Here is a 17,419-nt window from a genome sequence, read left to right as displayed (position 1 = left end):
TGCCTGGAAGAATGGCTGCATCTCCTACACAATCAGTGAACAAGAGCTGAAACACATGCTGATCAACAGCCTACATCTGTATCTGCCCAAACCTAAACAATGATCTTGAAAATTAGAGAAATATATACATACACAAACACTGCATTGTGATAATATTTTATTGCAATCAATATATTAAATTCCTAAAAATTGCAATTACTTTAAATTTCTTACAGTGCAATGACCTTTTTTCCCCTCTACAAAATAATAAATCAATTACATGCTACCATTCAATGAGAACTATGAGTTTTAAGAAAGTTATTTAAATATTTATCTTACAATATTCAAGCGAAAAATTGAGGGGAAAAGTCTCTTTAGAGTTGATGTATCTTCTCAGCTTAATTAACACAAGCTTTTCCTTTTTTAATTTGCACTTAAGAAGTGGGAACTTTACTCAATTTGCTAATTACTACATTTTCAAGCTGTTTTCTTGAAATAAATGACAGCCTATCACACTAGGAATCCAAATTTCTCTAGTTACCTCGAATTACATAGTTGTCCAAAGCCTCTTCCATTCTTTTCAGTGCTTCAGCTCTATTAGAGCCATAGGTAATCAGCTAAAGAAAAAAAAAAGGTATTTAAATTACCTAGAAATTAGATGTTTGTCTCTAGAATTTGAATAGCATTTTAAAATTAACCAGGTTTGCAGAACTTCCGCAGTCATAAAAAAATCATTTCTTGACCATTACTGTATTTGTGCTACAAAGGCTCCCTGAAACATCAAGAAAAAGCTAAGATCTCTTAACCCATTCAATGAAAGAAGGTCAATCACTATTTCCTTCATAAAACTTAAAGCTTCTACACAAGCTCTCAGAAAATCAGATGAGAGGTTCAATATCCAAGCTGACTCGCCAGATTCCTAACCCTATCATGTAATACTTTAATTTAACCAATATATTCCTATGAATAAGAACTGTTACTGAGAGACACTATCAAGAATTTCTTTCAATGCTTCTTTTTGGAAGCCAGAATGATTGACATTTACATCCAAGATAGACCATATTGTAAAAGATAGATTGGCAGTATCTAAGTCAGACAATAAAGGTTGGTGCATAAATCAGAATTTTCTTAATTACAAACTGCTAGACAAATAACTACAGTGTCAAAAGGTAAAAATAATTTTATTTAGAAGTGACACTAGATTTCCTCTACTTGACATCTTCCTTCACTTCGCTTGTTTCCCTTGAGGCACATTATGCCTGGCATCTTTAAAATACTGATTTACCAATCCTTTGATATGCTCTCTCTCATAAAAGATCTATGTATGAAATCAGTAGTTCATACCTTTAGAATATTAAGAAATCAACTCACTTTTGAGATCATGGGATCGTAATAAATGCTAATGTCACTTCCTTGTTGTATACCACTGTCAACACGTACCTTCAAAAATAAGAAGTGAAAATAATTATAAATCACTGGGAAACAAATTTAAACATGAGGATCAAATCTACCCATCAGCCTTAAACCATAACCCCCACAAAGCTTACCACATACATTTTCCCCTCTGGAAAGACTAGAATAATTATTTGTTTTCACAGAACCTGGGAGGAAGGAAGAGAAACTTTTTCCTTCACCAGCAAAACCACTTGCAAATTAGTCTCTCATTTATGAGAAACTTGACTGCAATCTTGAGTTCACAGTCAAAATTCTTTTTTGTTCGCTAGAAGGCACAGTAAACACAGTAATCTGATCTAAGAATTTCAGCTGTGTTACATTCCCTTCAACTCTAAACACATTCAATTCTGATTTAATCCCTGCAATAAAATACAGTTGTAATTATTTTTCTGACTGACACCTGGCATGAGGGATGACCCTCATAATCACAGTCTTTCTACATCTATATGTAATCACATCCCTCATGTTCTGCTACAGCCCTTCCAAGGGCTTCAGTCAAATAGAAGTAGGGAGCATTCAGCAGGAACTTTGGAGCTCTGCTTATCAGCTCCATAGGAATACTGAGCCTATGGTTTTCATGTCTGTAACACTTTCCTTCTCTGTCTCATCCTCTCAACTGTTAAACATTTTTTTTTCTGTTGCTGCTCTTCCCCCAAGGCTTTAATGTTTACACAGCTTTTTCCATGGCTTTGCTTTGTAAGGACACAGCCCCAATTAAATCTCTGATTCTGCAATATTCATGGAAAAAAATAACACGAGTTCAAAAATTTCTTTTGAAGAGGCTGATTGCTGTTAACCAGCCAACAAGTTAGTTTGTATATTGCTGATTCTTGTTTTCATCTCTCAGTTTGATTTCATCACTGCAACAATGAGGTTAGCCATATAAAACTTTCCAAATGAGCAATTTCTGGGGAATAAATATTTATTAAATTGCTGGTTTCAAGCACTGGAATCCGAAATATTTTTTTAAAACTAATCAAAATAACTCGAGTGATAAATTCATTCTGAGGATCATAAGGATAGAAGGCTCTAATCAAAGCTGTTGAAACAGCAGGGCTCTGATATACTGCATTGTAAAGGGGTGGGAAAGAGGGTCCTGGAATCTCACTTAAATCTTCACCTGTGGGAAGGAACCTTTGTAATAAACAGCAGCTCATCTGTCTGCAGCAAGGCAGAAAAAGGTCAACGCAACGGCTGTTAGGCCTTTAATATTTTAATTTAGGCAATTATCAAGGGACCACATGTAGAACCTCTTGTCTAGAGAATCCACATGAGGGCACAATGATGACTTTATTATCCAAATGACATAAAAAGATACCCTAGCAGGTGTATTCACTTTCTTCAATAAGAAACATTGTCTGACTAGTTTTCGGGACATAATATTTATTTTAAGAAGAAATATACTTATTCATATGTTTGTATTAATATATTTATATTTACATATTTTTTCTATACTTATTCCCATGTAATGGCAGTATTGCTTCTGTACCACTTTAGTAGATTCTTATCTGAATGTGCTTTATCTGTGCTTAACTGGGCTCCCCACTACTCACATCAGGTACATTTAACATTAGCTACTGATGGGAAGGTAGTTCAGACATGTCATGATTACAGAAAAAACATGCAGTGTATTTCTCAGCTGCCCTTGTTCCAGATGCTAAACCATCCTTTCTCACAGAATGGCTGGCCATGTATAAAGTCAATGCACATGTTCTCACATTTAAATCAGAAAAAATTAATTTACCTACTGAGTTCCAGATAAATCCCCTGCCCTTGACATTGTTTTTGTAACACTCAATAAATACATACATAAGACAAGATATGACATACATACTCCACACATATTGTACTGTGACTTTTGTCTCTGAAGCAGCACCTATAAAGTGATTGCACACAAGCATTCAGGAGTGCCTTACATATGCATAGGTAAGTGTTGACACATGTATGCCATCTTTTGACAAAGAAAAAACATAGCCCAACAGAAAGGTGCATAATTCAGACCCACGATAAGCTGGTTAGTCAGACCCTGAAGTTAACTAAGATTTCTGAGGCCACCAACTATATGCTCTGCCTGGCTCTATGTTTCTGTTCGTATTCAACACATATACATGACCACTACAAAACTCACATTTTTCCCTAACTACACTATCTTGAAAAGGCTATAGTGAATATAAACTACTTAAACTACTGTATAACTTCCTTTAAAAGAAAACAAATCTGGAGTCCTCTATGGAAGTTAATTTTCATAAAATAAACTCAAAATGACCGAAAAAATTACAGCAAAAAAGAAATACATTTATACTTTCTTCAATTCTCCCTGTGGCGCTTACATTTTCAGAGCCTGGTAACAGTAGGTGATTTTATAAACTATATGGTGTGACAGAATTTAATGAATATTGGATGAACAAGAAACCCTAATTCAACAGCTACTCACTATAATGTGCTAAACTTGATAAGTAATAGCAATATTTATTAGATCTCCAGCATTTACTTCTGTTTAATATAGTTCCTTACTTTCACTCAGTATTTAAGATATTTAGGAAAAGCTAAGGTTAAAGGTCCTGCTGTAGCCTAGGGCTCACTCATATTACAGTCCTAACAATTTATTGCTGTTGTACTATCCTCATGTGTTATTACATTAGGAGAACAGCAAAATGAATGAAAAATGCTTAAGTGGGGGGCAGGGGGAAGCACAATCTGTGTCTCAGTCCTGCAATGGACTCTTAATGCATCAAATTCCATTTAGGAGCACAAACAGATTCTAGTATTTCTCAATTCTTTGCTATATCTGAGTCTAAGAATTTTATTTTCCTGGTAAGAGTCATTAAAATACCAGACTGTTGCTGACACTGTCAGAGAACAATGTTGGAGCTCTCCAGATGTAGCAGAATATGTTGTGTAGGAGCACCAAATATGAAAGCTCACTATCACACATAACAGGCTGTTTTGTAGTCACTTGTGCTACAACCAAGCTTCATTAACAAGGACAAAAAAAATTTGGCATTTATGACCACCATGTTTCTAAGGAAATTATAAACTATATGACACAAAAATAGCCATCATATTCTTCCCTATGGCTAAGCAAAACCTGGCTCTCACACAGCCATGCTCACCAGTTCCACCAGCATGGGCAGCTGACACACAGGCATGGTAGGCAATCAGAGCTAACTTGAGGCAGAAGAAATGAATTGCAAATACATTTGGCAATACACATACACTGAACTTGCTGTGACACACTACAAGTCTCTGATAATTTTTCTCAAGCCAAATTGCTGACAATTCTAAAACCTAAAATGCAGAAAACAAACACCATGGCACAACAGGCCTGTAACATTGTACCTTTTTAGCCATATTAATTTTGTTCTTAGCAGCATGACTTTCTCAGGAGAGAAATTAGTTTCATGCTAGCAGAAATATATGTATTAAGACACCAAATCATGAGTGTCTACATAAAAATAGTTTTTCTATTTTTTAATATGACAGTGCCAGTAAACAGGAAGAGAAAGCCTAGAGACTCCATATGAGCTCCTCAAACCATTGCTCTGAAGCCTCCAGTGTAATTAAAATCTCTTTCTTTGGTACCACAACGGACTACGTGAAGCAATCAGGCGACTCCCACCCTTCATTTTCAATTCACCTCTCCCTCTAAGCACAACTCCCAGCCCACCCCATCTACCTGACAAGTGACAGCCCAATCTGATTAAATGCTTGCAAGGGAGGGGACTCATGGGCCTCCATGACAGGCCAAAAGTGATCACCATGGAGATACATAATTACAGCTGTCAACGCGTCTACTGTCCTGCTGGCATCAATTTGATTGCTCCCAGCAATAATGATAGACAAAGCTTAGTGTGCACTCTCCTACACCCAATCACTTTATCTATTCCGTGGTCCATTTAGCTGACATGCAACATTCACACAAGCAAATAACAGCAGTAAGCAGAACATTTAAGGCATTTTAATTGTTTTTTCTTTGTATGGATGGCTCATGAGCGCAAATGTTATTACATAAAACTCCTGCTGCAGCATTAATTGAAGAAAGATTTGGTGGGACAAAGACTGTAGGGGGTATAGTTTGTCCATTATCACTTGTACTTTCAACAGGTCTCACGTTTGGAAAATTGCAAATTGCAAAAACTTGCAAGGGCAAAATGTTTGACATCGTGTTAGCTATTACAACATGGTGAAAACTTCTAACAACCACTGGAGTACTCATTATAAATTCTTATTAAATACACTCTTTGTTTCATTAAAAAGAAGTTTAGATACATCCAGTGATACCTTTTTCCCCTCATCTCCTCTTTAAGAGCACATAATGCCTTTTAGATCTTCACAGTTTTTTTCTGCTTTCAGGCTTTGAACACAGCATGAAGCCTTAAAGACCAGAAAGGGTCAGGTCCCTTTGGAAAGTACACGGGCAAAAACAATTTAAAAAGCTAAATAAATCATATATCCAATAACAACTCCACATTTAAGATTCCTCCTGTAATCTCTCAGTATTTTCCATGCAAGCAATCAGACTGAATAATTGTATTCACAGATGGTACAGTCTCATCACTGCACTGACACAGTGTCATTCATGTATATGTGCACTTATAATTTAAGACTACCTTGATTTTACAGAAAGGCAGCACATTTGCTCTTTACACCCAGTAGAAAATACTGTTTGTTAGACACCTATTCCATATGGTTAGGCTGTATCCTGGAACACATAATAACCACTGTAAGAAACTCCTCTTTAAAGTCTATAAAGCTAAACAAAAAGCACTGTCAGTTTATCACCAGTGTCCCCAGTTCTATATGCTTGAAAAGCTGACTCAACAGTTCACTGTCATTTCTAATAACCACAAGTATATTTACTAAAGCTGTTTTGGAAAAACTTAAGCTGAAAGTTATGGAACAAAGTATTTCAACATGTATTGGTTTCCTGTTATATCCAATCTGAACATTTTTAACCTAGTTTGGAACTGTTCACTTTTAAGCAGTTTTTCAGGTTGCACAAATCAGTACTGCCATGTCCTGTCCCCACTCTGGTAAAAAGCTGGAAAAAAGGCTTGGTTTACAAAGCTGCTGAGTATTATTTATAGTCTTTATATAAGAGACACTCAGCACCCATGAAAATGAGAACAGAGTTACTTACACTTGGCACATGCAATGGTTCCTGATACTGAGACAGTTTACCAATGGATGGCAGGCCAAAAGATTTGTAGGGGTCCTGAAAAAAAATTCAACATGAGAAAGCATTAAGCTTTTGCAGATGTGGAGCAGATAATGTTTAAAAGCTTTAAGTATAACAGAAACTGCTACTGGAATGACTCTGATTTTTTGCCTAGAATTACTTGCGTCAAAGAACATTTTTTTATCCATCTACCCCCACAACTCCAAATAAAGAAATGAAAGTATATAAAATCTCTTGCATTAGTTAAAAAAAAAAAGGAAATAAGTATTCTGCACCCAGTTACAATATACCAAAATAAAATATACAAAGATGACATTTTCATTAGCTACACTTGAAAGGATGGGAAAGTATTTAAGAGGCCAGGCTTGAAAAGAGAGTACAAGAAAAAATTTTCAGAAATAAAAAGGGCAGTCAGAATTTCAATTATCTTAAGTCGTCAAACCAACCTTTATGCCACTGGAAACCTCCTACATTAATGTACATAATGCAACACTAATACAAACTTAATAGGAAAACAAATAAATATATGGCCTACAGAATGACCTAATTCACAGCAAAATAGTTGGATTCATTACTTATAAATGTGAGAGGATTTAAGCTGAACAAAATTAAAAGCCTAAGCATCAGTTACACCAGTGTAAAGCCTACTAAAATTCAGAATAGTTTCCATGCCAGTCACAGGGCAAATATTTATTCTTTATCAAAACAGTTTGTACAACTTGGAATCAGTAGAGCAATTTGGAGGTTATGTGCATGTCATGAAGGGGAAAAAAAAAAAAAACAACATCAAATAAGATATCTAGGTAACAAAATTCCCAACAGTTAAGCAAGGGAAAAAAATACCTTAAGGTTCTGAATTAGTCTTGAAATGCAGTTACCTAATATTTTCCTGAAACTAAATAAAGGAAGATAGGCATTATTTTCCAGGCCCCATCCCTGAAAATGTTTGAAGGCAAATTGGATGAGGCTCTGAGCAACCTGGTCTAGCAGAAGGTCTCCCTGCCCGCGGCAGGAGGGTTGGAACTACAAGATCTTCAAGGACCCCTCCAACCCAAACCACTCTGTGATGATTTTTTCTTTTTACTTAACAAGTTTTCATTTTCATGTACCAAAAGTGACACCAAAAAGACATTACATCAAAATGTCTTGAAGGTGCTTGAAAATGGGATTTAAATATTCGTAAGCATCTTTGAGGTGAGATAGACACTCGCACCATAATTATAGTTCTTGTTTTGGAATGTGTTTTGAAAGTTTATCTTATAAACTGTGGTTTCAGAAAATGTGTAACTTGGTTTTCCAACAACCTTTTCAAAAGTTTTATTAAAACAACAAAAATTCTGTAAGACATTAAATTTCACCTGTCTTTTTAAGTCAACAAGTTTGAACTACACATTTCAGAAACCTGGAAAGAGTAGTTAACTCTGGTAAATAACTCCAGCATCATTAAATGTGAACTGAACATAGAGGCTTACTTCTAATGATACTTACCTCTCTTATCATCTTTACTTTCAACTTTCAGGAAAAAGCAATGTTGAAACACACACCATATTTTTAATTAGAAAATAAGAACTAGACAATCCTACAAAACCTCGTTGACCATTTATGTTACATGCTCTAAATCATGACTTTCATATGATATTCCTTGATTTCACCTTGGCATCTATCCACACCTGGGTATTATTACGCCACAGTTCAACCACCTACCCCCTCCTCCCCATTACCACTCATTTACCTCAGCATAAACTCGACATTCAACCGCCCAGCCGTTGATGGGAATATCAGCCTGTTTGTGCCTGAGAGGGTAACCCTTGGCAACACGGATCATTTCTTGGACTAAGTCCAGGCCGGTAATGCATTCTGTGACGGGATGTTCAACCTGCAAGGTCAAGAACTGTCAGTCAATAGGTAACAAAAAGCAACCAAAAAAAAAAAAGCACCTCTCTGTAAACAAACATGGATAAACAAGACATTTGACCTGCCAAAGAACAGAGAAAGACTATGTTTCTATTTTGGTCTTTTTCCACAAAAAAACCTACTTAAACCCCAGCAACTGCTGTCTTTGCACAGAAAACACAAAAAAATAATTAGCAGATTACAATAACTCAGAGCAGCATACAAAAGGAAAACTAGAGAGGTGACCTGGGAGGATTTGAGGGTTTGCAGGGCTTTTTTGTTTGGTTGGGGTTTTTTTTTCCCACTTATTTTACAAATTCAAATGCATCCAGTGACAATGAGTTAATTTTTCTTTGTTTGGAAGCTTTTCCCATTCATGTCTGTTTTGAAGAGACTCACACTGTGGCCATAACTATATTTTAACTGAAAATTTCCAAGTAGCTGATAATCAACCCGTTCTGCTACACTTAACATGGCACATACAGGAGCCGCTACCAATTTTCCACAGAACCGGCGTAGCCTATATCTCACCCATTTGCCTTCTTTCACTAACCTGTCCTGACAAGCAACCAGATTAGCGTAATCTTGCATCAGCGCAGTGTAGCAGAAATGAGCAGATGGATCCTTCAATTTTTTTTCACTCCCCTCCAGACTTATCTGTTTAGTGCTTAGCATGCACAATAGCTGGGCTGGACCAGCAGAGTGGCTCTGTGCGCTCAGCAAACTGCCGCTAACGGCTTTGGAAGACGCTGCCCTGGGAATTGCCGTCGCTCGCGCTCACGCAGGATGTGCGTACAAGCGTGCACACATGGGCGCGCACATGCAGACACTTCTGCCTTCAAACGGGCAGAGAAACAAGCACATTGATTAACTTTAAAAAGCCTTTAACTAGGCATAGGACAGTAAAAAGCAACCAAGGTGATTCCTCTGATTGCCACCACATTGATCAAGTAGAAGGTAGGCATGCTAAAAGCACATTCTTCCCACAGAAACAGCTATATCACCTTCCATATAGAAACCATGATAGAACTGCCATTTTTGTTATAAAATGTTTGTGCTCCAAGGGGAAAAAATACCTCAAGAAAACACACTTTGCAATTGTTTATCATGAGATGTCACACTATGTACCTTTTCTGATACAGGAAAAGGTTACTGACGAAACAAACCACTTGTCTTTCTTCCTTCAAGTATATAGTATTAAGGAAAACATTCAATCATTATAACAACATTGTGGCTTACCAGAACAAGTAGATGCTTCGGTCTTTAAGAAAAAAAGCTTTGTAAAAATAAACAGATGGCATCCATAATTAGCCTTGTGTGTGCTGTGAGTTTGTTTAAAGTTTCAACAACATTTTAAGACATTTTGACATAATTTTAATGACAAATCATCACTGAAACAAGCATCTATTCTTTGAAGGACAAAAGTGACGTTGAAATGGGAATCTGATTATACAGTTTAAGGATATACCTTTGGGATTCAATCTTGATTCTACCTAACACACGATACTCTCCAGCATGTCAAGCTTAATAACAGTACTTTGAGAAACTATGAAACATCTCAGTGTCTATCCTGCAGTGTTAAATTGAAGCAATTCAATTTCTATTAGGACTTGAAGTTTCTATTAAAACTCCCTAAGTTTTAATAGAAAGTTACTTATCACACATTCATATTTGGACAACAGAACTTATTATCCTACTTTGGAATTTAAGTTTTAAAAGATTACCTTTGAGCTGGGAACATGTTTGGAATTTTATCATTCCAGATAATTAAAACACTTTTTCTTTTTCCAAAGACATTTGCATTATTTAGTTATACTGCCATTTTTCTTGGATAGCAATTGGCATTCCAGATTCAATAGCTTCATTGTTGTTTTCAGTTTTATTGTTGATGATCAAAATAAGATGGAATGTCTCTGAAAAGAAAAATATTTTTGTTGTTTGGTTCTTAAGACTCACAAACATTTATTTAATCCATTCTTCAATACAGATCTTTGACTTGGTCAATATTTTCTTCTGTTTCTTCAAAATACTCCCTTTGTGTCTCCACACAAGACAGCATTCAGAAAATATGTATAGGAAAAAATGTCGAGAGGTTTTTTTTGGGGCAGGGAGAAGTCCTACTTTATGTTAGGACTCTGCTTCAACTACTACTATTTAGGCATAACATAGACAATTCCAATCATAGCATTAATTTGGGGTACTAAACACATTTTAATGAATTTTCATATTCATTAAGACCATCAGATGAAATATGTTATGAAATAACTTTAATCTTGAAATCTCTACAACAACTATAATTAATAATTGCCTAAAGTAATTGTATCTGTTGTAAAATCACTCTCAAAAGCTAGACTTCAATGACTTCCCTCTTTTCCACTTTCTACTTCAGGTGCCATCTTTTTTCTGGCTGTCTGTTGTATTTTTTTCTATTAATTTTATGCTATATCCCTTCTCCTTCAACAACCTTTACCTGCCAGCATATGAAGACTAAGTCAAGTACTAAATTTTTGACATGATGAATGCAAGTTTGCTCACAAATGGAGCTGAATCTCAATCAATAGATAACTCCCTCAGCTTTAGGCCATACTCAGTTTTGCAGTCGACTGATCCAAGATGTTGCCAGTGAAGCCCAGCCATTAAAGAGCCGGTGTTGGTATGGTTATATATGACAGTGGCTACATTCACACATTATTGCTGTCTTCTATACAAAGGGCAAAACCAGACATGTCTGCAGCAAGTAATCTACAGATCATAACTGTATCAAGGCAGCTGTACCTTTTTCTCAACAGGACAGGCTGAAAAAATTGATCAGCAAGAACTCTCAATTAATTAGCTGCCATAAGTAACCCCTTTACTATCAGTTCCTTTACTTATACCAAGTCTGCTCATAAACAGTTGATAAGAAGTCATAATTTCAATGCATTTAAGAACAATATATACCTCCTTTAAAAAGCCTTAAGTCTGTAAGATGCCACTTATATTCCTGCTTTCAAGTCCACAAGGCTGCACCTGCTATGACCAGCAATAAAGCGTTTTCCCTTCATACTGGATCTACTGCTCTTAAGACATATCACAGCAACCAGATTTCCCATGAACATTGCCAGTGTTTTTGCTTCACTAACCCCTTCCCATTTATACAGCAAGAGAAACTAGTGGCAAAGCCTGTCAGAAAATAATAATTATGTCCCAGTTTATAGATGGTAAAGCAGGTATATAAAAGTTGGGGAACCTACCAATATCACAGACCTGTTAACATCCACTACCAGAACAGTATGGAAAGGCCCTTAATTCTCCTCCTATTCTGTGATTGCCATTGGTTTTAAAGGTTTACAAAACTGGGGTTCATCCACAGCTACAAAAACAGTCATGCAATTTTTATGGACAGTCAGGAGCTACAAATTAAATTAGTGATGACCACTCCCCTATATTCAGGGGAATAATTCTGGGACACATTTTTCTCATGACTATCAAGGTACTCAGATCTAACAGCAAACACTTCTGGACACTCACAGACTGCTCGTCCCTGTGTGTATAAGGCATCAAGTTACTCACACAGCACTTGGAACATTCAAGCACCCCACATCAGCGAAGAAAATCTAAATTTCAGTAGACTTAAAACTACAGCCTATGTCACCCCTACTCCTGTAAGTCCCTAGTTGGTGTCATATACCCCTTTACATTCATATAAATAATCTCAGAACTAACTTTCAACATACACCTCAGTTTCCAGGAAATGTGATTCACCTGGAGTCCCACAGGCTTTGCAGCTGCAGCCAAATCCAATATCAATTGACCCAAACTCACCAATTTACACATGCTTCTCAACCCCCTTTATTTCAGTAAGCCTGGTTTCGATTTCAGAGAACTGAACAGCAACAGAGGGGCACACATGTTCTACTCTTTAGGCATGCAAGCTTCCTGACTACTACGAGCAGGAGCACACTGGGGTCACATCTTTCTGCAAAATAGTTCACATGTACCTGGGGTTTGGGAGCACATAGCAAAAAAACAGCTTTTCATAAAGGCTACTGAAAAACAGACAATGGTTGAATTAATGTACAGAATGAATGTAAAGCAGGAATACATAACTGGATAACTACAGGCATCCTATATAACAACACTTGCTGTTTGTTTTCTGAATTATTAGTATACAATTGAAGAACTGAAGGCCATCAGTACTACAAAAATTTTCATTAGCTAAGATGTTAGGGTAAACTCTTTTGTTTCCCAGGCAGGATGTAGAAATAAAAACTAATGTGCAGACATTCAGTACAAACTAATTTTTTAACCATAGCATATAACTTTGAAAAAGTATTTCATTTACTTCCTCATAGGAAGTTATATTCCAATAATCATTGACACAGTTCTCAATTTTCTTTTGCAAGGATTTGTTTCTACATTGTATGGGACAGGCATCTTATGTGGCCTATGAATTCTGAATCTTTTCTGTGTTTTAGTCAAATAGCACACACTTGAGGTCAACAAGTCAATTAGCTCACAATTTCAACATAACTTTCTGAATTAACATCCTGCACTTCAAAAAAAAAATTTCTCAAAATTCAGTAATTCTACGCAATTTCCTTTCCACTATATACTCCAGGTAAGAAAATAAAGACCTAGTATCCACAAAACCAATACTTTCTTTCCTAAAGATGTAATCCCTGCTTTTACTGCATTTAGATGCAATATTAAAGGTTTCTCAGAACACTTGATGGCTCTGGTCACATCGCAGCTATTCTTTGGTTTACTTTACATCAAATTCACCAAAGCAAAGAAACTCATGTACCCTTTGAAGAATGACTTTTTATTTCTCTACTTATTAAGCAGTCTCATCTTTCTCTCTCTCTTTTTTAATAGTATTTTATGAGAGTTACACGGGAATGTCGTCTCTAAGATATCACTCCATGCCTTGGCAGCATTGTTAATGGCATCTTTCAGATTCAATGACTTACACAAACAATGTTGTTCTCTTCTGTCAACAACAATTAGCAATGCTTTTCTGTAGTTCTTTTGGGAAGCCTGAAAAGCAGACAACCAGTAGATACATAATGGAAGTTGCATTAGGAGGCAAGAATGTGGCAAAAATTTGGTTAACTGTTGTCGGCTGACCCTCTTGTGTGAAGAAGTGTTGTTTGGCAGCAAAATCACCTTTTTTTTCCCACTTCTAAAAATGGCCATGAACAGCTGGTATAAACTGTGTGCAGAATGGATTCTGGTGGGCTTAGCGGATTGGTAATGGGATAAGAGACCTTTCACCTTTAGGTCAGTAGTTCAAATTCAGCCCAGGTTAGCAGCAATTGAAAGTCTTTACCATCTGACACTGTTTGTTAGACTAGTTAAAATGACTGAAGCGAAGTGTTGTCACAGTAAAACAAGATTCCAGTATTAAGAAATATGTAGTCTCAGCAAACAGCAGAAACAGTAGCTTGAGACTTTATTTTGAAGTCCCACCAATCTGACTTCACAGAAATCTACTCCTCTAACTCCTGACAGCCCTTTTCTCTGCTCCCATTCTCCTGCCCACCTATCACAAGTCATCCTCCAGGCAGCAAGACTGCAAGATCACCACTTGCCATCCCATGGCTCTGCTGTAGATACCGAAGTCACCACCTCTCTGTGGCTTTAGGGTGGCAATCTGGACTCAGCTCATCACTTTACTATTTGTATTTTGTTGTTACTGCTACACGTAGTGCAGCTGCAATATTTTCCAGCACTAATATCCTTCTCTAAGTAAACATGTAGCAGGTGCCGACTAGTGATGAGCAACAGAATAGAGACACAATTAAGAGGCTGTTAGAACCAGGAGTTTATAAGCAGTGGAGCTCCAAACCATCTGCAACAGGATTTCTACCTACTTTTAGACATTTTCCTACCATGCTTTTTATATTTTATATTTGGGGGGACAAACACGAGAAGGAAATACATGTTGCATGTACAAATTCTTCCCATGTTTTACACTAGTCACTGCCAGTTTTGCAAAAAGACAAATCTCTGGAATATAAAATTTTCCAAAGGTCAGTAAAATCTGATGAAAACCCAGAAAGTGATACACAAAAGTCTTTTCACTGACTAATGTTTTATAGGTCTTACCTTCACTTTATGCCTTAGAATTAAGTTACCTTAAAAGATCTTAAAAACATTTACATAAAATACTCTTGTGACAACTGTGAACTAAAAATACATGTATGCCATTTGCTCTTAGCAAATCTCTCATAAACACATCAGATTATTCTATAAAATTAATTTTTATTTCCTAAAAGGTTGGACAAAAATACTCAAATTGACACATGAAGAGAAAACCCACTGCTACTGAAATTACCATATTTCTCAACTCTAGTCTACACATATCTTTTCAATTACATTAAACAAATTCAGTCACATTTTGAAGAGGAAAGGAATACTCACATGTTATTTAAATCTCACAACTCATGAGGGAGGCAGAAGGTTGGGAACAGGCCTGAGACACAAACATACCAATTGTTTTGATGGTAAATGCTCAGTTCACATAATTTGTACATTTCTCAGTGTTTCTCTAGCCAACAAGGGATGCTTCTCATTTCAAGGTACTACAAACATCTAAAATATGGGAAATTTTCCCTTTGCTGTCACTGTTTCACATACATGAAGTTTAACTCCACCACACACATTTATTAACAGATATTTTTTAAGTACAGACCACAGACTTCCTTAATATAAAGTCCAAGAGAAACATCATCTATTTTTCCAGCAAAGAAAAGAAGAAACTTTGCTGGTGAAAGCCAGCACTCCTGAAGTGCCTTAGGAGATTTTAACATAACTTGAAAGGTTATCAGTCTAAGGGGTCAGAAACTTTGTATTGATTGCAAAGCTCTTGATAAGTTGTTTTGGACCAGGACTGCCCTTGATTAGGCTGATGACAACTAGGCAACAGAAAACACACCACACTATGAGCAGCTATAAAGAACCAGATATTCAACTTTAGGTCTGGCTCAACTTTAACAGTGGTAACTGCCTGAAAACCCCTGTAAAAGTGCCCTAAATGACACTGTACAGAAGTTCTCTGCTAGCTGCTAGGACAGACATCTCTATGTCCTCTTGTGGATAGTAAGAACTAGTTTTACTATGCAGTCATCAATCTTGTATCTCATACTTGTATCTCAGCTGGCTTCAAAGATGGAAGAAAAGCAGATACAATAAAAAGAACATTGCCAACAGCAAATAATAAGCCATTCTAGCTGAATCACTTAGAGGCAGTAAAACATCTGTAACAAATTTGTGCAGTATACAAAAGACACAATGGAGCTGATTCACCAATTTTCTTTTACTTCCCAGTTTTGTATAGTACTGCAGCAAGACTTAAAACAACAACTAAATAAAATATAAACTTCCTTCAAGGTGCGATTTACACTTCTTTCACATAACTATACAACAGAAAAGGTATATTCCCAAGGAGTCCTCCAAAAAAACAGCAAAGTAACAATACAACTCTGATTACTGGAAAATAATTTACCAGAAAGACTGAAAGGCATCCAAAAGATACACCAGAGGGAGGGGAGATATCAACAGGCAGTGCAAAATACTGGACACAGTTTAGTTAGCAAGTAGTCTGTATCTAAAAAATGTGACAGTGATCTGATCAGAGATTGCTGAAACATTAAAAGAGACAGAAAATGCTAATTTAGTAGAAATGTTATGATGGTGGTGACAAGTAGCTGTGTCTAATTCACGCTGACAAATATCTTAAGAGGATCATTTATTGATCAGACACCCATCGTTTTGGAAAGCTCTTCCAGCTGTAGAGTGTTCAGCAAGAACAAGGCAAGTGAATCTGTTAGTCACTGACGACAGTTAGGAAATGCAAAAGAAAAAAAAAGACTGAAGCAATACAGTAACATCTGGAGACTATCCTGGTTCTGAAGTTAAAGCTGCAAAAGCTTCAGCAGAGCTTCTAGGCTTGGCTCTTAACAGTAGGGAGCAAGTACAATACATTTGTTGCATAACTGTTAGCTGAACAGAAAGTAAATCTTGATACTTGGGAGAAGTGAGAGATCAATTGGGTAAGACTGGGGGAAAATCAGAGAAAATTACTACTCAAGACTCAAGCTAAAATGCTAATTAGAGACAATACAAAGTCAGGATAGAGGCAGTAGAGAATATCTAAAGAAGCAGTCTAATTTAAGATTAGTAAATTGCTTTAAGAGTTGGAAAGAATGAGTTTGCTACTATGGAGGTTGTCAAACTGCTTAGGCTATATTTCAAAAGGAGTCCAAAGGGTTGTGAAAGCTTTCTTCCTGCTTATGTGGAGGCCTTAGAAATTTGGGACTACAAACACATACCAGTGGGTATTGCAGGGGGAAGACACTGCAAAACAGCAAAGATAATATCTTAAAAACAACCCACAAAAAGGAGTCAAAGGACAGTCCATCTAGGACTAATCCCATTTAGGAACCCATGGTCAATAATACTACAGCAAGGAAATGGCTTTCAAGTTCTGGTGGGTTATGCAGAAAACCATAAATTAGTTTTCCTCTATGCAAACAAGAACATAAGAGTCACTGAAGGAACATTGGCTCAAAAACTACAAGACGGGGAAAGTGTAAAGAATATGACCAAGTGAGAGAATTCTTCATAATATTTCAATGAACTACACATTGCCATTAACCACCACTCCTTCTAACTGAATCTAAGGTGAACCTGATAGCGCCTAGCAAAGGCACATGAAGTGACTGTCATGGCTAATTCCAATACCACTGCTGTTCTGCAAGGCAAGAAAAAATTTACCAGCAGTCTTACCCTAGCACAGAAGATTGTAACATCCCCCCCCAATTCTCTTTAACTTCTTTACTCAAAGCATAAACATACCTAAATTATAAATTTACCCAGTTATTGCATAAGGTCATGCAAAGATGTCAGATTATGAGGATCTCTATGTCC

The 17,419-nt window shown here is 36.6% G+C and overlaps 1 protein-coding gene across 5 annotated transcripts in view; it reads right to left on the bottom strand.

Moving 5' to 3' along the window:
* PCCA (propionyl-CoA carboxylase subunit alpha) overlaps window positions 1–17,419 on the bottom strand; it is a 268,217-nt gene that overhangs the window by 146,552 nt on the left and 104,246 nt on the right. For all 5 annotated transcript variants that reach the window (XM_072931572.1, XM_030276646.4, XM_072931569.1 and 2 more), the window contains 4 exons: window positions 8,346–8,489; window positions 6,575–6,649; window positions 1,351–1,419; window positions 521–596 (listed from right to left, as the gene is read on the bottom strand). In XM_072931572.1, coding sequence (XP_072787673.1) covers window positions 521–596; window positions 1,351–1,419; window positions 6,575–6,649; window positions 8,346–8,489 — 364 coding nt within the window. The remainder of the gene's footprint in view (window positions 1–520; window positions 597–1,350; window positions 1,420–6,574; window positions 6,650–8,345; window positions 8,490–17,419) is intronic.

Source organism: Taeniopygia guttata, chromosome 1 (assembly GCF_048771995.1).
Source record: "Taeniopygia guttata chromosome 1, bTaeGut7.mat, whole genome shotgun sequence".
Classification (NCBI taxonomy): Eukaryota; Metazoa; Chordata; class Aves; order Passeriformes; family Estrildidae; genus Taeniopygia; species Taeniopygia guttata.
The sequence above is the reverse complement of the archived record's forward strand: the minus strand, read 5'-3'. Positions and strand labels throughout refer to the sequence as shown.